This window comes from Myripristis murdjan, chromosome 5 (assembly GCF_902150065.1).
Source record: "Myripristis murdjan chromosome 5, fMyrMur1.1, whole genome shotgun sequence".
Classification (NCBI taxonomy): domain Eukaryota; kingdom Metazoa; phylum Chordata; class Actinopteri; order Holocentriformes; family Holocentridae; genus Myripristis; species Myripristis murdjan.
Genome location: NC_043984.1, coordinates 24724354 through 24750716, shown reverse-complemented (window position 1 = coordinate 24750716; position 26363 = coordinate 24724354). Strand labels below are relative to the sequence as shown.

The 26363-nt window shown below is 43.7% G+C and overlaps 1 protein-coding gene across 2 annotated transcripts; it reads right to left on the bottom strand.

The window, feature by feature from the left end:
• Positions 1–608: 608 nt before the first annotated feature.
• Positions 609–25542, bottom strand: LOC115358937 (RNA-binding protein Musashi homolog 1-like). 2 transcript variants are annotated; one of them, XM_030051093.1, is made up of 14 exons: positions 25407–25542; positions 24892–24932; positions 24045–24126; positions 23822–23906; positions 15335–15376; positions 14698–14790; positions 9488–9536; positions 8313–8395; positions 7923–8040; positions 5356–5436; positions 4550–4606; positions 3640–3699; positions 3277–3431; positions 609–3155 (listed from the first exon to the last, which is right to left on the bottom strand). In XM_030051093.1, exons 1-14 carry the CDS (start codon positions 25469–25471, stop codon positions 3114–3116), a joined length of 1053 nt encoding a protein of 350 aa, XP_029906953.1. In that variant the 5' UTR covers positions 25472–25542; the 3' UTR covers positions 609–3113. The 2 variants fall into 2 exon arrangements, with proteins under 2 accessions (XP_029906953.1, XP_029906954.1); XM_030051094.1 differs by lacking the exons at positions 24892–24932; positions 25407–25542 and adding an exon at positions 24494–24858.
• Between the last annotated feature and the right edge of the window lie 821 nt (positions 25543–26363).

Here is a 26363-nt window from a genome sequence, read left to right as displayed (position 1 = left end):
CCCCACCCAGGATAATGCCTTGAGAGGGGGGTGCAGGGAATCTGTTTACTACTGCTGGCTTGTCACGGGACCACACAGCATACACTGCATACAGACACCTGAAAATGAGTGTTATTTTTACAGTACACCACAGACACAAAGATCTGACACTCTGCCGCTCCATGCTGACTTTTTGCTCGTTTCCATCAGCCGTTTGTCTTGAAATGATCAGAGTTAACATTTATCTGTGCATGCTTTCCCACCGTTACTTTTCACTCTTTACATTAGCCCATTCCCTTTATGTCACCCTTTTGAGTGTCTCATGAGGTACATGCGGGGAGAAAGATGCGTTTTTTAAAAGTTATTGGAGATGTGAGACCTCCAGACCGCCTGGCTGAGAGAAGGCAAGGAGCAGTAACTTTTCTCAGGCTTGAAAAGATGCATTTTTGGAGCCTTTGATTGCACCACTGCCCTCTCTCTCAGCAGGTTAGGTGATGTAATATAAATGCACCCATTCACCACCTACATCCTTCACACATACAACCAATAAAACTAGATCTTAACATATTACAAAATCTATATTACGGGAATTAAAAAAAAAAAAAAAAAAAAACACTGCTGCCATCAAATGCTTTAGAATAATTTATTAGGAATTTTTAAATTGAAATTTCCAGAGAAAAACAAAGAAAAAAAAAGAAAAGCATTGTGATAAAGCTTGGTGGGGAACAGCCCAAATCAGTTTAGTTTAACTGTTGTTCAAGAGCTCATTTAGAGCTTCAAGCTCCATTCAAAGCATTGGCCCTTTTCCTGACATCAGCACAAACAAAACAACATCATTAAAATCAATGTACATGGGGAACAAGATCTGAAAACAGAAAAATATAGTTTCTTTTTTTTTCTGAAAATAAGTCTTAATGCCGCAGAATTATCAATACGTCGTCTCCTATTACCAATAATAGTATTATTTTCATTTGTAAGGTAAAAAATAACTTATTGCTTTATTGTAAGTTAAAAAGTTACAGTGTTGGTGTCCAGCAGTAGTTTTATGTCGTGTCCCAGGCAGTTTGAGAGAGGCACTAGCTGGCCAGGTCAGGGAGTTATTTCAGACCCACACTGCGTGGTGTAACAGGTTGCAGGAGATTTACACAACCGAGCAACCCAAATCTGTATGAAAACCGTTTTTTTCCCCCCCCAAATGTCGAAATTTGTTCCAGCAATTTCCTCCCTGCCAACCAGTGTTTTCCATGCAGACAGCCTCCATCAGAACTGACTGGGAGCAGGCCCTGTTCCATGTCTGGTTCCTTGACCCAACCCCACTGGTCATCATTACACTGAGCAGCAACTGTGTATAAACAACATGTTCGATCCAGAAGACCACAAAACATAAGAATATAACCATTACATGTGAAATGGGGAGGAGGCACGGGGGAGAGGGGCCAGTGAACCAAAATGGAACCAGGCAATCTTTTCAGTACCAAAAAAAATGGCAATCGAAATGCTCCTTCGCTGCCAAAAGTAGTTCCATATTACACCTTGATGTATGCGCACAAACACTCACTCACACACGCTCAGACGCAAGCACATGCACCTTCAATAGTGATAACAGGACAAAACATGATCGTGATGTTTTTTCTAGAACTGCTTCTCTGAGAATGTCCTTCATTTGTTTTCACGGTCGATAACACCGTATAAAAGAATGGCGAAAAACAAAAACAAAAACAAAGAAGAGAGAGAGACAAAGACATTATGAAGTGAACTGCGCAAAAAATATAATATATAATCCTTTCCAAAAAGCGGTAGTCAAGTCAGTCCCCAAAACCCATAAACCCCCCCTGATTCCTCGTTGCCCTAAAAACTCCTTTAGGGTCTTATTTCTTCCTTGGTCAGTCATTTATTCCAGATTAGGATGGGATATGAGTTTAAACTGAATGTTTTTCTCTAATTATGACTATTTCGGTTGTTGACCAGGTTTCAGTAATACATAAAGAAATCTGGTCCAGTGATAAATTAATACAGTCATAGTTGCTTTTCCAAGAGTCAAGTAAGTGAGTGATGAATTTGTGACAAGATCGATGTTATCATTTAACTGGATAAGTGGATATGCCAGACAGTTTATTAAGAACTATAGTAAACAGCACTGTGCCGAGGCAATGCTGGAATGGCCACTTGTAACGCAGACAAGCCTGGAACGCATGCATACACACAAATATTGTATGCATACTGAGAAAAATGGTGAGATGACCACTCGTAGTTGTTGATGGCACCCTGTCCAATTGCTGTCAGTACCTTTAACCCTTTCCAAACCAACAAAAGACATGCCAACTGGTTCAGTAATCCCTCCACCCCGCAACCCTCCCCTCATCCCAACATCTATATACAATATCTTACAGGAAGACATAAAAACATTGCTTTAAAACCAATTACAGAATAAAATACCTTACAGATTATCATTATTACCGTCAATATTAATAACAATATTACAAAGGTTTGTTTTTAAAGACTACCAAAATATACATTTTAGTTTTTTTGTGTGTGTTTCCGTGACACTTGAGTTAAAAAAGGAATTTGAGTGTTGTTGGATTTTGTTCTTCCTCTGTTAAAAATGGTTGGGTTCCTTTTAGACAAAGACGCCCCACCTTGCACAGCATTACATCTCTCTCTGCTCACATCAGTAACAGATTTCAAGGATTCATGATGAAACAACATATCACATTGAAATAAAATAACATAATACAAAAAAAAAAAAAACTCAAATAGTAAGCAAAAACAGAGTCCTCTGTGTACTTGTCATGAACACAATGACAAACGTTTCCTCAGAGAGATTTTTTTTGCAGTTTTCTTTTTCAAGCTGCAGAAAAATTCAAAGGAAAGGACAGTGGGAATCTAGGTATTAGCCTATATGAGGACAAAAGAACAGGAGAGACAGGGGGGACATTATGGTGAAGTGAGATTAGTACAGCAAAACAGAGTTCAGGATTTAAAAAGATCTTCAGTCGGTGGGTGGAGTCGCAAGGAGCCAGGACCCCAGTAGAGCCTGTGGCAGCCAATCACGCTGTGCCGCCATGGGCACCCAGCATTCTGATTGGCTCATCAGCAGAGGAGAACTCCGCCCATCTTCAGTGACCTGAGTCTTCTCAGTGGTAGCCGTTAGTGAAAGCAGTAGCAATCAGAGGACCCTGAGGAGAGAGCAGCACAACAGTATGAATGCTGTGTTACTTATCTCAGTGTGTGCGCAGTTCTGCATGTGCCTGGGTGTGTGTGTGTGTGTGTGTGTGTGTGTATGTGTCAGTGACTTACTCCTAGACCGTGGCCGAACCCTGTGCTGGGGGCGGGGCTGGCGGCACTGATGTAGCTGCTGACTCCTGAGTCCTGATTGGCTGCAGCATACAGGTCAGCCATTGGCCCAGGGCTGCTGGTGCCCAAGAAGCCAGCTGTACGAGACGGGGTGGAGCCTAAACAACAATGACAGCAAGTCAAACGCTAATACCAGAGGGCCTGACACACACACACACACACACACACCTGACACACACTCAGTGACATGATTCTTTGATGAATCATGTCACTTACACACATCACACCTTAGGAAAACCTATAGAAGCAGACACATTCTATTGCAACCTTTGACACACACACACACACACACACACACACAAATACCTCTAACTACTGCTGCTGCCGCTGCCGCTGCCATTGGTCCATATGCAGTCAAGGGAATGGCTGAGGGTTCAAACAGACAAGCAGATCAAGTTGTTGTATGGCATATACAGATGTAACTTTGAATAATGAAGGTGGAAAAAAATAAAATTAAAATAATAATAATAATAAAAAAAACAGATGGTCTGTTCTCATATCAAATTTTAGGGAGCCGTCTACAACTCTGAGATGGTTGAACTGACATCTGCTCAAACATCTGTCATCACAGTTCAACTGATTAGAGGCAAGAAGTGACAACTAGTCCAGTCAAAGGACAATAACATGCATCTTTTGTCCCATGGTATGAGAACCAAAATAGCAATATCTAATTAAAATCTAAATAAAATCTCTGGGGCTCTGGATTTTATCAGCATAAACAAACAAGCATCTCTAGATAGAATAAGACAATTTCCAACTAGACATGAACACAACTCTCCGCCACTAGATGGCAGTATAAAGACAGAGCTGTAGTAGCTGCTTGTAGATGTGGGCCCACAGTCAGAAAGCTTACTAAAGTGAGACAGATCATTTGCAAAGTCACAGGATCACACATTTCTCTAAAGGTGCGTTTTCACTACATTTAAAAAAACACGTTTGGCTGCAACTGCAGGAAAACAAAGCTGCTTTAACCAGTTTTATCACTACATGGGTTACTGTTAGGGTAAACGACTTGATTCTCTTCATGATAGCAACAGTGAAACTTACTCAGACTTGAATTGCTACACGGAGTATTTTTATGATCTTAATCCTTAGAATAAAACAGAGGACAGTGAAAACGCAGCCTTAGACCCGTGAGGACAAAGTGATCCTCGGTCAGCGTTCTTGAGAGAAGCTATTGCTCTAGGGGCCCTTGAAGGAGTGAGGAGCCACTGACCTGCCAGCTCAGGGGGGTGGGATGATGTCAGGAGGGGGGTCCTCTCTAAATGGAATTCTAGAAACAGAGAAGGTCAAGAGAGAGCGCTTTGTAAATACAGTCACCATCCACCAACCACACTACAAAGCCACACGTACGCACTTGGCCACGGTGCGGCGCTAACAAGGGCACACAAGCACAGTGAGTCATTTTTTAAGGCAGAAAAATCTCTAGCAGGGAAATGGCTGGACAGTCGGGAGGAACGAGATGGAAAAAAAGAGGGGGATACAGCCAAATGAACTGGGGTTATACAAACATGAAGCAGACACAGACAATTATAAGAGGTGCAAGCAGAGGAAAACTGGTAGATAATGAAAATTTTAAGGGAAAAAAAGACCAACATTTGAGCAATGAGAGCACATTTTAGAAACAGAGGAGGATTAAGAGAGGGTGAGGAAAATTGTAAACATCATGTTCTTAAATCTACAAGCAGCCAGAGACTCTGCTGGATTTATTAAGTGTTTATGTGTGTGTGTGTGTGTGTGTGTGTGTGTGTGTGTGTGTGTGTGTGTGTGTGTGTGTGTGTGTGTGCATGTACGCGCGACCATCCATACACATGCATATGTTTTATGTTAACACGCTCTAATCTTGTGTTGTTTAAAATTGTGTATGTAGTTCACACAACACCCACAGTGCTCAACACATGTTTGAATGATACAGGTGAGCTCAGTTATGTACAAACAACTGCCTTCAGCTTTTCGCCTGTCTTTTTTTTCCATTTGTGTACAGCTGTACAAAATGAATTAGGCGGAAATGTGTGGGCTTACCAGGGAACTGGTAAGTGTAACCAGGCGCAATGCCAGAGTAACTGCGACTGGTGTAGGTAGTAGTCTGGAAACCTGGATAGCCTGTAAGAAAAGAGAGAAACACTAATCAGTATCATAAAGTAGAAATGCATTAAAGATAACCATAAAGGAATGCAACATGGTTTGGGTAACACAGGCACAACAAGCCGCTTACCCATTAAGTTACAACATCAAAATGCATTATCTGTTCAATGAAGGTAACCAACTAGCTCCTGTTTGAAGTACAAAGACTGACCTTTCAGCAACAAAATGTTTTTAGTGGCTTTTATTGTACGACTTACACTCAGAGGCCACTTTATCAGGTCCACCTGTGCAGTCCAATGCAGTTCAATGCAACAGCTCTGCCATTAATTCTACCTTTTAAGAAAGTTTATAATTTTCAGTTTTTGTTGACACTGTGGAGAATGTGTAAATTTAATCCTGTGTTTATTACTGAGGTTGTAGTTTGCAGAGGTCTTGTACTGGACTTGACAGGTGTTTCCAATTTTTTGTCCTCCCTACTCATCTGTATGACGGAGGACAGAATATCGGAAACACTTCTCAATAAAATGCGGTCCAGTACAACAGCACCACTAACTATGAGCTCGATGAGCATTATAGGCATCATAAAAGTAAATTTTATAGCTGAACAGTTGTATTGGATTGGATTAGATTGCACAGGTGTACCTAATAAAGTTTCCACTGCGTTTACATATTCATAAATTAAACTTGCTGGATCTATGTGAGGTGAGCAGCCACATGTTTACTTGCTGCAGAGTGTTTTTTGGTCACACTTTCTTTGGAGAGTCCCCTATAGATGTTCAGCTGAATATAAATTGATATATAAGTTAAATATCAACAAGAGGTCAGGAGAATGTGGATAAAGCCTTAAATTTAATTTCAACGGCATATATACATATCTATTGACATTCTCCGCGTGTTGCATGTGTTTTAACCAGTATAATTATTGCTGAACGCCTACTTTGTTATTATAAAACCCACCAGAGTGCTGGACAAGGTTAGGATTATGGTTGGGTGACAGCTGTCTTGGTTAAAGTTAGGGCTCTGATTGGATGACAGCTTATGTTAGGCACATTTTCAGCGAATGGGCAACAGGCCAACAAATTTTTTTAACCAATGCCAGCACCAGTGCTGGTGCCTTGCCCAGAACTTTGGTGGGATCAATACTAATGCTTCACTCACATGTTGTTGTAATGTAATTTGTGGCTTATTGATATTCTCCTGAACTCTTGTTGAAATTTATCAAGTGACATTCTGTTGAATATATAGAGGGGACTGTCCAATAAAAGTTGTACTTTTTTTTTTTTTTTTTTAGCTGCACAGACTCCCATCACCTTTATCCACCACCTGAGTAAGTAGGGGCAGCAGTCATTGATATTTAATAGAAGGATGTTGTTTCATCTCATCATATTTTGTGCAAATCATATCGATCTGCAACACAAAACTGGCTAAAACAGTCTAATTGTAGTTATATCACCACATAACATAGTACATACTGTGGTGTTAGCATGGAAATCAAAGCAAGCTGAATTACTGAGGACTCAACTCAGGACTTAATGGGTAAGTTGACCAATAGAGGGTACAGAGGAGGTCTGTACACTGTTTTAGCTCCCAGTAAATAATTTTATTTGTTTTTTCAATCTATAAAATCTTCCTCGGGCTGACGTGACCAATTAACCAATCCTGTTAAGATTTAAGTGATCAAATAGTACAGCCAGTACTTGTGCCATGAGATGCTTTTTTAAAATTGTTGCTAAGTGCAAATATCCAGTAGAGGGAGCCAAACAACCACAGGCGACCAGCATGACTCCCACCGTGCCACCAATGAGAAAGTTTACTCTACTGTGAAGAACATTATCACCCCACCTCATAACTTTATAAATATCCAGTTTCTACTTGACAGAGATGCCCAAATGAACATCAGCTTAGACAATAAAATCAACCAATAGAGCGAGCTAAGTACAGTCCAAGTTGACTGGATTTTTTTCCCCCTCTAGTAAAACTTTTCTTGACTTGCTCCAAGACATTTTATGGGTGAAGTCAAGAAATGTTACAAGGAAGGGGCCACGGAAGGCATTCTGCACAACCACACTAATGTGACTTAAGTTGTACTTTTCAGCCTAAAGATCGAAGAGCAGAAAGAACTGGTCTAGATCATTTAGAGCAGGCTTCACAGTGCAATTACTGAGGCGAAAACAGTGAGTCACAGTGTAATGATCATGAATAAACATCAAAATGACTGGAGTTGAACTATTTGGACCCATAATATTACAGTTAAATGAGGTAGTTATTCGCTTTTACTCTGATTTTCCAGGCCTTAAACACATTTTCCCTTTATTTATGTGTTTCATAACTTTATAGCTACCACACATAATTTCATGGATCTTTTATATTTTCATGATCTATAGCTTTTATATACTTTTCACATGTTATGTTTTGTCAGTGTACTGTTGACTTTGAAAATGGTTTATTTCTTGCTGGCATAGATAAATCTGTTCAGCGAATGCCCCCCAAGGTTTTGGTCTTACCCAGCATACCGATGCCCAGCATGAAGGCGTCCATGCCATAGGGCATCACTCTGGAACGCCCCCTGGCTGAGCCCGTTGGTGACATCACTTCCTTGGGCTGGGCTTTCTTACACTCAACCTAAGACACAGGGAATAACTGTTCATTCATACATTCACTGAAATACTGCAACAAACACACTGCCATAGCCACTGATTCACATAAACTGAGAAAACTAAACAGTGCAGCTCAAGGAAAACTCCTGTGACACTAGTGTAAATATTGCTTTGGTGTTTTGGAGAATTCCATCTTCGTCAATGCGTGGCGTGATCTGCATGAGGTTTCCGCATGAATTGGGTTTCATTTCTTCACCCGAGGCGGTTCTGAGGTAACACGCCGCTGTGCATATGTACCATTTTGTTGTTGATCTCGTGGAAGTGGATCTCGCACACTTTCTCCACCACGTCTTCATTCTCAAAGGTGACAAAGCCGAAGCCTGGAAGAGAAAAACAGGTTTTTCCTTCAACACTTCGATGAACAATGTCCAAGAAAGCAAAAACATTGTCTTACATAGCAATTATATTGTCCCCTTAAACCCTGATTTGCCCTTAAATTTCCCCTCAAGTAGCTTCAAGGTTTAAAATCTAACTTTTTTTCCCCATATCATACAACAGTGTCACACATATTTTCTGTATCTGCCTGTTGCAACACTTCATTGACTTTACATCATGTTTACACTGAGTGAAATATTCAAACCCAAGACGCATTGTTCTGTTTATACACATTTCCCTGTAATTCAGCAAGACATCGTTGGTGTCTTTAGAAACCTTCGTGACTATAATTTCGAATTAAGTCTGCCGGTTTGAACAAAAGTGTGGCCGCGCGGCAAAGATGCAGCCACTAATGGGACAGGCAGGGTTGAAAAGGATAAGGTCAATGAGAATGAGTTAACAAGCTTAAACTGTGTGAAACGTCCTCCACAAAGTGCAAGACAAGCAGCTTCTCTCTCTCTCTCTCTGTCTGTCTCTCTCTCTCATCATCATTAATTATTATTTCTTTCTTTTTTTCTTCACAAAACTTTCAGCTGTCACTGTGCTGTGGGCCAGGCGGAGGAGCAGGGGAGTGTGTGGTGTGCCGGTAACTGGGTTCACATTCAACCACTGGACCAATTATCACACCCGAAACCTCTACACCCCTCCCGACACTCCTCCTTCCGCTCACCCAAATCTCTCTCTTTTCTATCGCCCCCCCTCCTTCCTCACTTGTCACACAAACTTTGTTCTACACCCTTGCCCGTAACTCTCCTGACCTTTTATCATTACCCTCAGCTGGCAGCGCGATTCTAACTCTCAGAGAAAGACAGAGAAAGTGAAACAGGAGAAGGTCAAATCTGGGAAAAGTTTCTTGGTGGTTGACCTCTCTAACGTGTCATAATGCCGCTCCTCTTTTCATTAATGAGGACATATTTCTGTGTGTCCCGCGTACTATGTTACCACATGTTAACATATCTGTGTGCATGTGTGTGTGTGTGTGTGTGTGTGTGTGTGTGCGCCTGCTCATTGTGTATATGCATGCTATTCATCCATACCTCTGTGCCTGTTAGTTGTTTTGTCGAACATGAGCATGGCATCATCGACCTGGGAGAACAAAGCAAAGAATAGATGAGCTTCGACACATTAACACACACACCCACACACACACACACACACACACACACACACACAAAACATCATTACACAGTATGGGGTGCCATTGTCCCTCCTTAGCACTGGAGCAAAAGAGGGGAAAACAGATGGAGAGGGTGGAGGGGAGAGGGAGGGGTGACAGGTGACAAAGGCGCAAGAATAGAAAAAAAGAAAAGACAATGAGAGGGGAGCGGGAGAAAAGGGAAGAGAGTGATGAAAAGAAAGAGAGAAAAGCACGGCGGCACAAAACTATAAAGTAGTATCTGCTAATGTGAAATTGAATGACTGAGTGTTCGCCCGTTCACAAGTGCGGGAAGAAATTCCTTCCCATTCTTCCCTGCTCTTTGCTCTCTCCCAATCTCTTTCGCCCTCTCTCTGTCTTTTCTCAGTCCTTCTCCTGTCTCTGAGCGAGGGCTAGCTTTTCACAAACTCTGTCCTGTTCTCTCTCTCTCCCTCTCTCTCCCCTTTCTTCCTTTCATTCGTTCACCCTCGCTGTCTTTCTTTCCCTCTCCACAAAGTTTACTATTCCCATGGAGACCCTGTAAAGAATTTCAATTAGAAGAAGGCCCCCCCCCCCACCCCTCCCCTTCCCATGAATAGAATGACGGATGGAGAGAGAGATTGTGAGGCAAAAAGAGAAGAAACAGAAAAAAGGGGAAAACTGTGATGAAAAATGGGGTGATAAAAAGAAGACAGAAGATAAATTTTTGATGGAGGTTACAGAATCTGTCAATGGACATTTTGGACGGGGAGAGAGCGAGCGAGCGGGAGAGAGGCAGAACAAAGTGAACCGAGGGCTTTGTCAACATGCTCTCCTTTCATTCTTCTTCTCCCTCCACTTTCCTTTTTTCACTCACTCCACTGCCCTATTCACACTCCTCCTCCTCCTCCCCCTTTCACCCCCCCTCCCTCCCTCCCTCTGCACTCGTCCTTCATTGCTAGGAAAGTTAACAGCTTCTGCACAAACTCTGATGGCACGATGGGCCGGGGAAGGCAAGCCCGGCATCGCCATTGAAATATTTGTTGGAGGTGTTTTCTGTTGATGAGAGATAACTCGATCTGAAGACAGAGAGAGAAAAAAAAAAAAAAAAAAACACTTCAACAGCATACTCCGTCTGCAAAAAACCTTACAAAGCAGAGCGTATCTTGCAGCCTTTCCACTTCACGCACACATGCAGACACATGCAGAGTATGACTACATAGCTATTTTCATTAGCCAACGGCACTGAAACTCAAGCCAGTGTAACATGAGTGGACGAGGGCTCTGGACAACCAGGCCATTCGATTTCTAACCTTTACCTCGGTTGAAAAACACATCTCCCTCCTCATGTCTCAGCTGTGTGGGTGGGCAACTGGGCATACGTCTGAGTGTGAGTGTGTGTGTGTGTGTGTGAGCGTGTGTGTGTGTGTAAAAGACGGGTGAAAAGGGGGAGACTGGCGATGATGAATATGGAAAGGGTCAAGGTTGCGACTACAATTGTTAGTCCAAGTGAGCCGTAGTCATCTCTCTTCCTCCCTTCTAGCGCTCATCCCTCTCAACACATAACACAAACACACATACGGAGCCGCCACCTCCTCTCTCTGTTCCTCAATCACTTTTTCACACACACACACACATACACACACCACCACCACTCCCACCCCGACTCCCTCACCAGTTCCGGTCTTCCAAACTCAATGACACAGCAGAGGCCCGGGGAACAGGACAGTAAGTAGACAGCTGCAAGCCAACATGTTATCATAAGAGTACTGTTACACGCTCAAGTAGCCTCCTGTTAGCGTTAGCAACGTCTATTCTGGAGCAATGACTGTTCATTAGCCTCGCCAGTCGGGGGAAAATTCAAGCACGCAACTCTCGGCCTTCATCATTTTAATAAACACAGCCGGTCGTGCGCGATACTGATATTATATTGCTCGTGCTCAGGGGTCAGTGTGATTGTCTTCAGTGAGAATACAATGGTGTGCTGACTGGCAAAGTGTTCGGTCACGTGTGTTAGCTTATGCTGCGGTCGCACACCAGCCCCTCGCCCTTGCCAAAACCAATAAGAAGACGATCTCCGATGTCCACTGCCCAGGGTGCTGTAAGACAATCTGATTGGATAGCTATGGGGGTCTGAGATTGGCTTAGCAGCAGCTCAGTCGCTAACTTCTCAACATGCATTCTGGGGAGAAGAGGAGAAGTTGGGCTAATTTTCTCACAAAGTTACAGACAGACGCTCTCAAATGCCCTGATGTAAGAATCAACAATGATCCGTTGCAGTTTGGAAGTAAAGCATTAAAAAACGTCCAGCTCTTAGTGGAGCGTACAGCTATTGTGTGTAGAACAAGAGCCGGCTGGCAAGTCCATTACCCTTTTTGCAACATTATGAAAGGTGGCATTCACATTTTCTCTCTGCTGTCTTCCCTTATCTCCCTCTTTCATTCTCCTCTCTCTCTCACTCGCTCACTCTCTCTCTCACTCTCTCTCCGGCCATCTCTCTAAACAGGGCAGCAGACAAAGTGTTCAGTCAAGCCTCCTAATCGCCAACTCACATGGGTGAGTGGAGTCCCAACTTTTCCCGTCTGTCCTCTCCATGCCGCATTTTTCACCTCATCCACTCCCTCTGTCGCTCACTGCTGTAGCTCATTCCCTCACATCTTTTTAAAGAAGGGTTTGAGAAAGGGATTTTTGGTGATCACTAGGGGTTTTCCATATCATTTTCTCAGATTCGATCAGAAGCACGGGTTAAAATGCAGGAAAATGGACACGTCCTCAATGGAGATGTTGAAATTTCCCTTTCAGAGCACAATTTTCATATTCAAATAAGGTTCAAGTTCTGCCTGGGCCGGAGGTGAGGTGTGCTCACCTCTCAAACAGGTGGAGGGGAATTACTAGACCCTCCGTCTGGATTCAATCCAGTTTCTCACATAAACATGGCTGCCACGATATGCTCGGCCTTGGAGATTAAGCAGGCGAAGAACACATTTGTTCAGTGCGGAAATCACACATGAACACCAGGACTTGATGTCTGATAGGTTGGTTTTGTCCAGAACACCTGACACATCAATTGAGCGGCATCCTATTTCAGTCCAGTCAGATGTGGTTTACATAGGTGCACTTTTAAATCTATACTTCAAATAAATAATCTTGAACGCCTATCAAAGTGTTGCAGAAAATGTGTTGTACATTCGGTGTTTTCCTTGCGGGGCGGTGCCACAGTATGAAAATAAACAGGACACTGAGTCCTACCCCATCCCAACCTGCACCTTGTAACCAGGCTCAGATAATAAACAAGAAATACCTCCTGCTCTGCAGGAATGCACTGTGGGATTGGCGCTATCCATGATACAGCTCTGGTCTCACGTGTCCAAACAGTCCAAATATTCTCTCATCCAGCGGAGGGAGTGTTATCTTAGACATGAGTGTCCGAAGTCACCAGGGCAAACAGAGGAGGACGGCAAACAGCCATTTTACACCACACGGACAGGAACCATGGCTTATGACACAGCATCCAAACTAAAAAGATTAACTTCATGGTGACTGCACATGACCCACAAGTTCCACAAGATCCACAAGCCAGAATGACATTATACAAATATATGCTAATGTCTGAATGATGGTAAAACCCCAAACATGAGTCCGACGCCGAGTAAGAGAAAACATGAGAGGGAGAGAGAGTTGAAGAGAGAGGTTTGTGCTGTTAATTCCTTCCAATCCATTACACCTAAAGCGATGCTCATTGTCAGGCCCTCTACTCCAGACACTTAGTGTTTGTGACAACTCGATGACTGAATGTGTCTCATTTTGTGTGTGCGTGTGTGTTTGTGTGTGTGTTTTTCTATTAATGCATGTGCACACACCTCCCATCGTAGCCACAGCAATGCCATTGTCACACTTTTCATGCACACACACACACACAATCCTTCCATCCATGCATATACACACTTCTCACACACATTTTTGAAGGAAACAAAAAACACTGAATTATAGCAGGACAATAGGCAAAAGCAGGTCACCACGGCAACGAGCTACGAGGGGACGGGAGCAGGGTGTGTGCATGTAGGATGGGAGGGGAGACAGCGTCTGAGGTTGTGCTCATGGGTGTGTGTGTGTCGTGGGGGGTGCTGTTACAGCAGCAGCTGTTGCATTAGATTAGTTCATATTGGAGGGCCACACTCACTTCACTTCTCTTTAGAGCCCTAACTCTCCTCAAATGTGCTCTCTAACTCCTTAACCCCCCCCAACTCTCTCTCTCTCTCTCTCTCTCTCTCTCTCTCTCCCCACAGACTGCCAGAAAGCTCCTTCATTCTCCAATTTGCTCCAATTTTGCAAACTCTAAATCTGTAAGCTAATTGTGCAAAAGATGAATGCAACATTTGGCGCATGATGGACAGTTTGGTACATATGTGACCCATCAGTTTGGTGTTTTTCCTTCCTAGTCAGTCGTCTTCTTCACCATCTCAGCATTCCTCCTTTTCTCTGCCCTTCAACCCTTCCCAGTTCCCCTCCCTCTCTCTCTATGGGGGGTTGCTTCTTCCCTTTCAATCCCCCGCCATCTCCCTCTCCTCTTCCCCTCCTGTCTCTCCTTTTTTCTTTCTCCCTCTCCCCGGCCACTCATCTGTCTCCACAGCATGTGTTTGCCTTTCACCAAATTTCATTGAAAAGGAGCTGAGCCGGACCATGTTCAAAAGCAGAAGCCAAAAGCACAAAAATAGTATAGGGCAACGGCAAAACAGCCAACAGAACAGATAAACAAACAAACAACTAAATAATGAAGCTGGCACAGCAAAACAATCAATGCCTACACAGCATTTGCCTTTCCTTGCTTTCAGTTCTCCCTCTCTTTCAGTTTCTTCTTCCATTTTCAACGTTTGCCCTTTTTCTCATGTTTGAGTTTTTTTGTCAATATAATTACGCACTCTGTGTTTTAAGGTGGAAATTGGAACAAAAGGGCACAATAAACATGTAAACAGACTTACAGAGAAAGCTGAAATATAACAAACGGGTAGATGAATGTAACAGGACAGGTGCAGAGTCCATTTAGAAAACCAGCCAGCTCATGATGGTGTGTGTGATGGCTACAAATGGATACCAGATTTTTACTGCTCAGTGCTCTCGCTGTGTGCAGATTACCTTTCCAAACTGGTCAAAGTATTGCTTCACATCTTCGATGGTGGTATTGACTGACAGTCCTCCGACAAAGATCTTCTTTGTCCTGGTCACCAGCTAGCAACACAGAAGAAGAAGGCATCATTACCTCTAATCACATTAGCCAAGAGGGAGATGCTGGTGATAAAGAGACTTGTGTTTGTTGGTGTTTATCTAATCTGAGAGGGTTTGTGAATGCTCTACTGAACATTCAACCTAATTCAGTTTAATTTATGGAGGCGGGGTACGGGGGTGGGGGTCAAAACGTAAACACACATGCAAGAACACAATTAGGAGGGAGCACAGTAGTGACTGCTGCGTAAGAGTCAATATATACATGTACAGGCATTGAGCACATGCGAGTAAGTGGATAAGAATTCATTCATGTGGGTGTGCGTGTGCATGTGAGTGTGTGTGTGTGTGTGCGATGCTGGCTACTGGTGGTGATCAAGGGCGGGATCAGGGCAGAGGGTCACAGTGTCAGGGTGGACAAGTGGATTGCTGCCCCTCCTTGGTCACGTGCCTGACTCTAATCCCAGCCAACCAGGGCTGAGTGATTAGGAGTGACACATGACATCATCACTACTCCTCCTTCCTGTTAACTCTTTCAGGGCGCACTCACCTTAGGCTGGGCTCGACGGGGAAACGCCACCTTTGGGTCGATCTGTGGGGGAGAAATGAAGGGGTATGAAAGTTAGGAGGGAAAAAACACCTTACACCACTTTTGACAAGTCACTGAAAAGCATCAGGATTACGGCAATGACATAATTCTGTTGCAGTTTTAATTGCGGCAGAGGGAGCAGACTAAGATTCTTGAGTCAAATAGGTTAAGTGGATGGGATAATTCTGTATAAACTGTAAATCAAGAAAGGTGAAACAGAGAGCAAACATAATTTCTCCTCTGAAAAGACCAGGGCCAGGGTTCGAGCTCCCATGTCAGAAAACATTCTGACTGCTGTGGACGTCTTGCTCAAGTTTCCCTGTGTAAGACACTGGATCCCTACCAGCTCCAGATGTGGTGTTATATTGTATATGGTATAATGTTTAGGAATTAGTTATGGCACTCAGCTTCTAGGTCTGCCTCTATTAGAAAGCCTACAAGCCTTGCAATAGTACCTATGCTAATTTTTGAGTATGTATACTACACCCTTGTTTTTGCAAGCCTCAAAAATATAAACAGACCAGCTAAACAAACAGGCGAAGGGAACAAAATACACAGAGAGAGACACAAATACATTCTATTAATTGTGTGCAGTATTTTTGATTTGTGTGCTGGAGCGCAGCTAAATGTATCTTAAGCACAAAATTCCACACGGCTATAATCTGAATCTTCTAATATTATGAATTCCTTGTGGATGGGTATTTTGGAAAAAAGAAAAAAAAATCTCACAAATCCAGACAGCCTGCTTTTTGGATTTTAGTGTATCTGTATTTCCCCCCCAGTGGAATGTCTCAACACAGTGGTCAAGGTTACAGATAAAATTAGAAGCAAATGAGTTTTGAATGAGCTGGCCTTTACTGTAATAATGCTAAATATGCACACGCCTGGTCTGGCATTTTAAATTTGTGTGGAATTTCATATTGTTCTCACTCGAGCCAACAAGAGTGATGAGTTTAGATCACAGGACTTTGCCGTGTATTACTGACTTAGAATTCCATCTTTGTTCGAATAATTGCGTGTGTGCAGCAAAACCCGCTGAGTCTCAAGCAGCAGCTATCAGAGGTATTGGATTGATATTAGCACTTGAAAAGAGCCTATCGAAGGGGCAGATGCTATTTCTACTGTTATAATAACAAAATACACAATACAAGGGATGGGGGTCATGCAATCTCAACAAGCATCTCATCCCTCTCCTTTGATAATTTCACACCAACAAAAATATCTTATGAGCAACTTTATCAACATGAGATTTACCACTAGTTCGAGAGCAAAATATCGGGGTAATAAAGACGTGGCTGCAATGTCCTTGGAGGGGATTGGAGAAGGACTTTGCACCTTGAAGTGGGACAAAGATGAGAGGAGTCATGTCACCTCCAGCTGGTCTGAGCACAGAGACAAAGGTGACAAGGACACGCAAAGCCGCCCCTGACTAACCACAACAGCAGAGTGCTCTCGCAAACACGGCAGCACAGCATTCCCGGCTGGATCAGCGCTTAAGCGTGCCAAATTTAACTTTATAAATGTGAGCCTTGATATTGTTTGATTAACAACACACGGCGCCTGCCTATCCTCCCTTTCAGACTTCAACAGAAAACAAAAAGGTGACAAGACAAAACTGCAACCAGCAGAGGGAAAAGATAGATACACAGCTGACAAAGAATGACGAAGTGAAAATTGCCACAAAAGTGCAGATGTAGCCATTGTTACACAAGTCTCACTTTATTCACGGCATACACTAAATTCAACTCAGTAGTGCTGCATTGCAAAGGATAACTGAGTTGAATTTGTATTTTTTTTCTTTCTGAAGCATGTGGTTTAGCATTCAGACACCGAGCTGTTTCACATGCACAGTTATTATGGCAAAATATACCACGCAAAAACTGAAGTGTAACACTGACAGAGAAACTACTACAACAGGCAACAGCCACACCAATTCACCATCATTGTATGATATTGTATTGTACATTTTTTATGCTAACACAAGAACGCACATATTGGGATTTATTACATCACATATTGAATTTTCAAAACAAACAGTTGTGTTGTGGACTGCTCTGGTCAGAGTTATAGAAATAGAAGTGACCTGTCCTGAGCGACTTGGGACCAAACACATGTTAAAATGCTAAGAGGACGACAATGCAGGACTCGGTAATAGGCTCTTGCGCTCAGGTCAGTCCACCAGCGTTTTAACTGTTTTAACAAGACTACAGGATATGAGCTGCCCTAAAGCGATTATGAGACAGAGACATAGAGTACTGCCACACAGACAAAGATACTGTCAGTGTAAGCCCATGGGCTTACAGTGACAGTGGTCAGATTCCCACATATGTGCACTGACACAAGGCTGCAGTCACACAACAGCAGCCATGGCAAAAAAAAAAAAAAAAAAAAAAAAAAAAAACAGTGACGTCTTGTTTGCAAAAAAAACTGTGTCTTCAAACTTGTCTGCATACGATGTAACATGCAATCAGAGCAACCAAGAGCCAGTGTGATTTCCAAGAGCTGTCTTGGTCAGTTAATCTTGCAACATGCATTTCATCTTGAATTCTGCTTGGAGGTGCCGCTATTCTTCAAGTCAGCAAACCATCAATGTTTGATGTGCTTCACTTATCAAGAGTGTATCCTGATAAACAGCCTAAAACACAGTAAGTTACCAACCAGACTACGTTAGGCTTAATGCAATATCTATAGTAGTGCAGCTACAGCTAAGTCATGCCATGCTGTTAAAAATCATCCCACTTGAGCATAGTAACAGAATTTATCTACCGTACGTTGGTTTCTACATCTGGCTGTGCTCGGAGGAAAGCACAGGTACAATGAATGAAAACTAAAGCAACTATCAGAGACTCTGCATGCTAGACTGCCAGGTTAGCCTCCAGGAAGACAGATAGGCCACAAAGCAAAAGTAAAATGACTTAGCCAGGTCACCGTTTGCAACACTCAGAAATAGCTCGGAGAGAAACGCTTGAAATTTGAGAGGCAACTCCATGAACCCAATCAGACTGTTGAAAATGTGACTGCTCCGAAATGCCGTTAAAAACCCGGAGTAGTTTCATCTGTTTTTTGTTTTCGACATGGAGCGAGAGAGAGAGTTATGACTGAGTGTTCGTGAAATGGCCTGACTAACGTATCCATCCTGCTTCATGACATCCAACCTCCATTGAATCTAGGCAGCATAGTGGCGGCAGAGCCTACAATAAGATTTTAGTGGTACAGCTTGTAAGACTAGACTAATCTATAACCAATAGTCACCTCACGTGGCCCAGCCCGTCCACCAGTGTAACATACTGAAACAAACAAACAAAACAAAAAGAGGCAAATCAATACACACAAAAATCCTTGGGAGCAAAGAATTGCAAAACAGCATAACAGTATTGCAGCCCTCAAACACTTTAAGAGAAGGCCCTTCCACTATAAGCCCCAGTCAGATAGATAGATAGAATTGAACAATTGAGAAAACAGAGGCAGGGGAGAGCGCGAGAGAAACTGAGTATGCAGAAAAGAGAGAGGGGCCATTCATTTGGAAAAGAGAGTCAGCCCATGAGAAAGTGGGCCTGTCCAGTGTAGCGGTGCAGTGGGGCCGTCCCAGCAGGCAGCCCCTCTGATTTCATTAATTAACAGGACAAAGAGGACAAAACAGATGGGCCCGAAGAGGAACTGGGGCTCCCCTGCTACCCCCACAGGCACACACACGCACACACACACATGCAAAAAAAAGCACCCTCATAATACAGTGTAAACATACACACCAACCTCACCAAACGCCAACACGTGTGTACATACAAGGTACAAAGTTGCACACACATGCAACTTTGGACAGCCAAGCACAATCTGTAGTTTCATGCTTACACACGCATACGCTATACACACACGCACACACTCGGCCACCTCTCCGTATCTATTAATGACAAGCCAATCTTAAACATGTCACACACATTTTCTAAGCATGCAAAATGTGTCAGTCACATATACACACACACACACACACACATCCAAGCTGCGACACACTGCACAGCCTGCCAAGACACTGCCTCCAAAGACGCATAACAAAATGGCCAACAACATATTGATGAAAGGCACTGTAGGCCATACCATTATGGCAATACAATCAATATAAGCTATACCAAAAGCTATAAACAAAAGAGGAAACAAAAGGAGTTGGCGTGTCAATGCAAAGACAGAGAAAGAGAGTGCAAGAGAGAGAGCGAGCGAGAAAGAGAGAGAGAGACTTGGTTTGGGCCCAGGCCAGCAGGGTCAATCTGCACAGCTGAACAATAGCACAGTAATTAGTTAACGAAGCTCACTAATGAGGACCCCCAACCCCACCCCATCCCTACAACCCAGCTAGAACGGCTCGCCAGGGCGGGTGTGTGTGTGTGTGTGTGGTGGGGGTGTGCACATGCAGCATGGAGAGCGCCCTCCTTCCACCTATAGAGCAGGTCCTGGCTTTAGCCTCAGCTCCGAAGCCGTACATGCACCTCGGAAGCCCAATCCAGCTTGTTTCCTTCAATCCGATTAGTTGCTTTTCAGATCTATACTAATTACAGCTCAGGAGCTGGGCCTCTCTCTCTCTCTCTCTGTCTTTCCCTCCCTCCCGTCTCTCTCCATCCCCCTCTCCAGTCTTGTCCACGTCAGCATTAACAGCTAATCTCCAGACAGCTAGGAGATGTTGCTAGCATCGAACTCCACTAACCAAGTCTCGAACCAGTAGCCGCCACTGGTTTTGGCGCCAGAGGTCCTGTGTGGCCCCGTCCATACGGCCTGGTGCTAACACGTGTCCTCGCAGTACGTGGCTACAGATGAAAGCAACTATATCAGCACCATGCTGTTGACTGTATCCTGATTAATACACACCTATCACACTTCTAAGGGAACATACCTGTTTATATGGTGTAAAAATATGAGCAAATAATCTCATCATCACATACTTCCAATTTATATACATTAAAAGATATGGGATCACTACAGTGCAATACATGATTGTGTATCTATTGCTGTATAATACACACACACTGTTATCGACCATTTTTTCTCATAAGAAATGCAGCACTGAACATTAAATTGTGTGCCTATACCAAAATTTAGGGTCTTCTTAGGACACTGCACATTAAAAATAAAAATTACTAAATTATCACACATTACTAACTCACTATCATTTAATATGTGATTCGTAAGTACTCTCTACTGTACCCTGAGTACAACTGAAAAATTCTACTAATTTATGAGTTAAAAAGTGCACCACAGACCTTCAGCAGCACAGATCAGTAAAGAAAAGCGTTTGTCGAGAATTTCCACATAATCAATCACATAGGTGCCATTTGGTTTCATCTGAAAACACACTATCAATAACATCACACCGAACAATTTAATATCACTTAGCCCTCAGTCGAGGGAGAGAGTATCCAAACTGTTCCTTTCTCTTTCCTGAAACTGGTCCCAGCGAAGTTGTCCAAGAAAACAAATACCAGTTGTGTCCTTCTTCTCTGTCCAGAGAAACACAACAGCACACCACTGCCCTAAGGCCATCTATTCTGCCCCGACAGGAAATCTAACCTCTTACCAAAACAACTTCAATAGACCGCTCTCTAAAAAGAGCCGACTAGCTCTCATCCACTGCGTTTGAGATTTTTAGCATAATCACAGAAAGTTTGCAATTATTGGGCTCAATCAGCATTTAGCCGGTGGCTTAATTTGTCTAAGGCTGGATGAAGCCATAATTGATACAACAGGACTGTAAATGTTTAATACCATCTCTGCCCAGTTCTACCAACAGTACCGTGGACCTTGTACCAGTTACATATTTACACCATGCTACATATTTTTCCTCTATTCTTCCCTATTATTCTTCACCTGTGCTTTACATAACACCCTGTTGCTCTCTCTGCAAGACCCATCTCATTCACCTTGCCCCCTCTCCTCCCTCCCTGCTTCCTCTCAGGTTTTCTCACCCTCCATGGGGTGAGCATAAAAAAACACGCAAAGCATAGAACATTCTCCCTAATTCCAGGGAGGAATGTCAACCTCCTTCTTCTCCTCTCATCTCATGCTGATCAAACAATGGTTATCCCCCTCCAACTGGGGAGAGAGGGAGGGAGAAAGAGTCCAGGGGAGAGGGAGAGACAGAATACGCAAGGAATAAATACGAATGCAGAAAATAATGTAAGAGTGGACAGGTGCTGGAAATGTCACGGAGATTGACACCGCCCCGCATGGTGGTTCAAAATGCTGCTTATCAAGGTTTCCAGTCTTCGCATTATTTGCAGCATTATTTAATCCACGGTTTACTCGAAGCTCCTGCATGTTTTGACAAGAAATGCTCAACTTCTGAAAGGCCTTGTAACTTTACATAATTAAAATGAGTTGAAACCCAGTGACCTTGAATAACGTTTTGTTGCTATAAATTCGCTGTTTTGCTGTCGTGGGCCCACACGCTCACTGTGTGCAATCATTTTATTCAGTTATACTTTATTATGTAACTGTCTATATTAGGCTGTAAGCAATAAAAAATTACCATTTGGAGTCATTACTTCCCTTAAATGTATAGCCCTGTTTGTAAAGCTGAGGTTTGCAAACAAAACAAAACAATTGCGCTATTATTTCATAAATCAAAGGAAGACAAAATGGCAACCGCGCCCTTATTTAAGATGCACGGTTGGAAAACTGTTACAACGGAGTGCTTCCTGGGCCGTCTGCTGGCCCAACAACCTGAGATCCAAAGCTGCGTTTGAGTTGTTCACATTATTATTGTTTAGCCTTGTGCCGTATTTTGGTTTATAATAGGGCAACGCCTAACCCCACCAGTGGCCTGCCAAGCTGAGCTTCCAAAAGCCTCTGCCTCCAAACCAGTATTAGCATCACACACACGCACAAACACCAGCTCTGCCTCAGAGTCTCCAGTCTCAAAAGTCTCCACAGTTTTAAGAGGTAATATTAGTCATTGAATAAGAGTTTGCAGTGGCTCAGAACTTATTTCCAAACTCAGAGTAAAATAACAGTTTGGCATAAACTGTTAAGCTGGGTGGAAGGTGTTTCTTTTGTTGTGAATGTTATAGAGGAGATAGCCCACTGTACAGAAACAGCTACTTTCCACCATTTACTTAAGTACAAGTATCTAATTTTTTCATGGGGGCGATAATGCTCCCCTGAGCTACACAGCAGCTTAAAACCTAATATGCATTTATCATCAGACCTCAAAATACACAGAGCACTCCCTCATACTCTCTCAATCATACACACACTCCAAAGTGTAGAGGTCTGACATGACATGACATTATGTGCCAGAGCTCTGCTATCAAACTCATAAGGTGATGTACAAAGCTGGGAAGTTGTTATGGAGACATAAATCCCATCAGGCTGTGGAGTCTCAGCACTGTCCCCCGTGGCTGGTGTCACCCCTGGCAACAGGCCTGCTCCAACAACCAACCAACCAACTTTACCTTCCTCCACCCCTCTCCTGCCGTTCTGTGCCACTGATTTTCACTCTCAAATGATCCTACAGTGTCTATGTGTGTGTGTGGCTAGGAAAGACCACAAGCTGTCGAAGACACACCCAGTCCCATTCATACAACCCATCTACATGACCAAGACAGGGACTTTTCACACCTTCATAGAGATTCAAATCTGAGCCTAGCACTGGGCCTTTGTGTGTTTTAATGACAATCTGCAAAAAGGCAGCTTACAGCCACTTGTATAACAAAATGAGCCTGTGACACTGCAAAATGCCTCCAAACTGCAAACCATGACAGCAGTTACAATGAACCAGGGACTCCCAAGCACTTAAGCAACCTCATGTCTGTAAATTATAAACCATAGATGCACATTTAATAAAGGGGTTATTCTGTCTGAGAATATTGTTGATGCATACCTGTACCGTGGGTGGGGAAATAACAGTAACGACAACCTCTGATCAGAAAAGAGGTTCTCATGCATTCTCCTCTAACTTTGTGTGATGCACTAATACTGAAATTAAGCTCTCCCTCATTCAAAGGCATGGAGGAAACATGAAGGTCACGGGACATCAGTTTGGGAACTACTGCTCCAAATGATTTGTTTCCTCTTTTTTCAAGAATTAACAGAACTGCTGCTAAAAATGTGCTGTATTTTCCTGCAAAATAACCCTGTGAATTCCCAGCAAAAAAAAAAAAAGAAAAAACTGTGAGTTTTGCAGGGGCTCCTACCCCATTCAGGTCCCCAGGTAACCATGGCAATGAACACCAAGAAAGAACGCTTTCATGTTGGCGCCCTGAACCGGGATTTGGAGGGGGAAATGAGCAGGGAGAGAGAGGGGGCCGCTCCAAAATGCAGTGCTCAACTTTACAAGCCATACGGTGGGAGGAAAATGCTCTGAGGAAAAAATATGCTAGACAGAATCTGAGAGACTGCATATAGGAAGAGCTCTTCAAGGCCACCAGCACCATCCCACTCCTAAGTTTTAAAGGGGGAACTCACCGTTTTAGAATCCAGCTCGTGTCTGTTTTGCGCCAAAACTTTATCCACACCAGCTTGTTCTGCGTATGTTACAAACCCGAATCCCCTGCAAAAAAAAAAGGGCAAAGCAACAAGAGACAGAGTGAGAACTCACCGCCGTCCCATCAAAACACTCTCATGGAAACATACAAGCAAGAATGAGGCACCCAGTGATAGGACGGCGGAGCGCACACGCCTCCCTTACCTCGACCGCTTGGTAACGGGATCCCGCATCACCATACACTCCTTTACCTCGCCAAATTTACAGAAGTACTCCTTCAAGCCCTCTGGAAACAAAAACAGCGGGAATACCGTTAAATCGAAAAACTGGAAAATCACTTTACGGCAGGCCTTATAAAACTATAGGCTGGCAGTGGAGTGGGGAGACAATGGGGTCGGGCAGACCACGTTGTGTTTGTGTCCCTCCGGTCCTCAGAGAAACATTGGCTATTTGGCCATTCAGCATAATAGCCCATTAGGCCCTGCGTATGGCAAACAAAGCTGCACTATGTGGCGATTGTTGTTTTCATACAGAAATAATACGCTGGCCATCGCATCGCAGAATAAACTGTATCCATCCTGTAGCCTGCGCTCAGGGTCTTAAAATAAATGAATGGATACAGCGGAGTAAAGCAACAATGAGGAAAACAAAACCTGCGCTGAGCATCTAAATGGTCTCAACTTCTCAATAGCCTGGTAGGTGGTGTAAACACGAATGCCACATCGCTTCAACGATAAATTACGCTCTCTCGCAATATCAGTGTAATAACCACACAAGAGAAAAAAAAAACCCAGACGAGTCGTTGTATACGCATTTCCAGCGTTAATCTCCCAGCGTCTCAGCAAGTCTAAATCCCAAGAGCTGATCCTTATTGAATAGGAGGCTTTGATTTGGAGCTATTCACTCTGTTCCTCATAAACTTCGAGAAGCTCCCGGAGGAAAGTACAGAAGCAAATATTGGGACATGTCAAATGCATTAGGTAAGAACAAAACAGGACTATACAGGGCTTTCATCCACTGACTTATTGAAGTAGCGTGCGGGACAGCTCACCTTGTGTTGTCTGCCAACTCAGACCCCCGATGAACATTTTGCTGAATGAGAGAAATAGAGGCTGTGAGTAATATGGCACAACACACATCTTTCAAAGACAATACAGGTAACACCAGCCCACAGAATTGAGGATTTAGACATATTATAGCATCAATAAAGTAAGAAGACAACATCGGCCATGTTGCGAAGTCACCAATTGGCCAGTCGGGCCGTTATAATCCCCTAGAGGAGGAAAAAAAAAAAGAGGGATTTCCAGATGATGAAGGAAAAGTTGCAGTGTGCCCTTTTGAAGCAAACCGAGACAAACAAACAAGAAAGCGGGCAGAAAGCAGCGGTGCGTCTGTGTCTCCTCTGCTCAGCGGATCCCACACAGCATGCTTGTCTTTTGTCTCGGCGCTGCTCCGCTCAGCTCCGCACTGAACTCAGCTAAAGTCCAAGGTGAACTCCTGCAAAAAAAACAAACAAACCGGGCCCAAAGGCAGGCACAAGGCAGGCGGGCAGGCTCGGGCTTTTACCAGGGGTCGTGGGGGGAGTTGTCCGTGGTGGAGGACAGGCTGCTCTGGCTCCCTTCCGTATCCATTCTGCTCCACTGGTATATTCCCGCACTGTGAGGCGAGGAGAGGCAGTGAGCTCCACTGCTGCTGCTGCTCCAGACTCAGGGGCGGGCGGCTGAGGGGGGGCGGGGGGAGGGGGAGGAGGGAGGGAGGGGGGGGCATGAGGTGGTGGGGGTGGGGGTGGTTTGTCTAAAAGGAGGAGGGACGAGCGAGGAAGGACACACACACACACACACACACACACATACATACACACACACGCACGCACAAAGAGACTCCGCCCTCTACCTCGTTTTCCCGTAGCCTACCCCTGACTCGAACCTCCCTCCCTCCCTCCGCACGTTGCCTGCTTTTATTCATGCTGCCAGTGGCGCTCTCAGTAGTGTTTCCCCCCTCCGTTCATGTCATTGGTCGATCACAGTAACATGGCCCATTAAAGCGTTTTGAATGTTTTGAGATCTACAGTAGCTTATCTCCGTGGGATACTGCAACATTATAATGGAAGGACAGAGAGAGAGAGAGACAGCGGAGGTATGGCTGGAAAAATGTGCCACGAATCAGTCCGGAGGTTAAAGAGAAATAAACAAAATCACAGCAGAGCAGCAGTCAAGGGCCAGTGGTCCTTCTAGGCCTGTAGCGCATCTGTACAAGATAGTCTTAATTACGGTGGAAATAATAGGTCTAATAATCTTGTCATCAGTAATTGGCCGCAGTAAATTGAAATGTAGCTGATATGAGCAGTTTTTTTCCAGTCCTGATGGCAAGTTATATTTGATGTGTAGGCTTCAATTAAAACCTTAAAACCTTTTCAAAATTAATGTTTATTTGATGGGGCGAGATATAAGCACAGAAGGGGTTTACAAAATGGCCCGATGCCACATATCATAACAGTTGTAGTATTAGATGGATTTGAAGGCC

Excerpts from the sequence above, each read along its gene's own strand:
- LOC115358937 (XM_030051093.1), bottom strand. The coding sequence starts at position 25,471 with ATGGATACGGAAGGGAGCCAGAGCAGCCTGTCCTCCACCACGGACAAC. Across the intron at positions 23,907-24,044 it reads CCCGTTACCAAGCGGTCGAG|GGGATTCGGGTTTGTAACAT; the intron begins GTAAGGGAGGCG and ends TTTTTTTTGCAG. Across the intron at positions 3,156-3,276 it reads GGTTCGGCCACGGTCTAGGA|GGTCCTCTGATTGCTACTGC; the intron begins GTAAGTCACTGA and ends CTCTCTCCTCAG.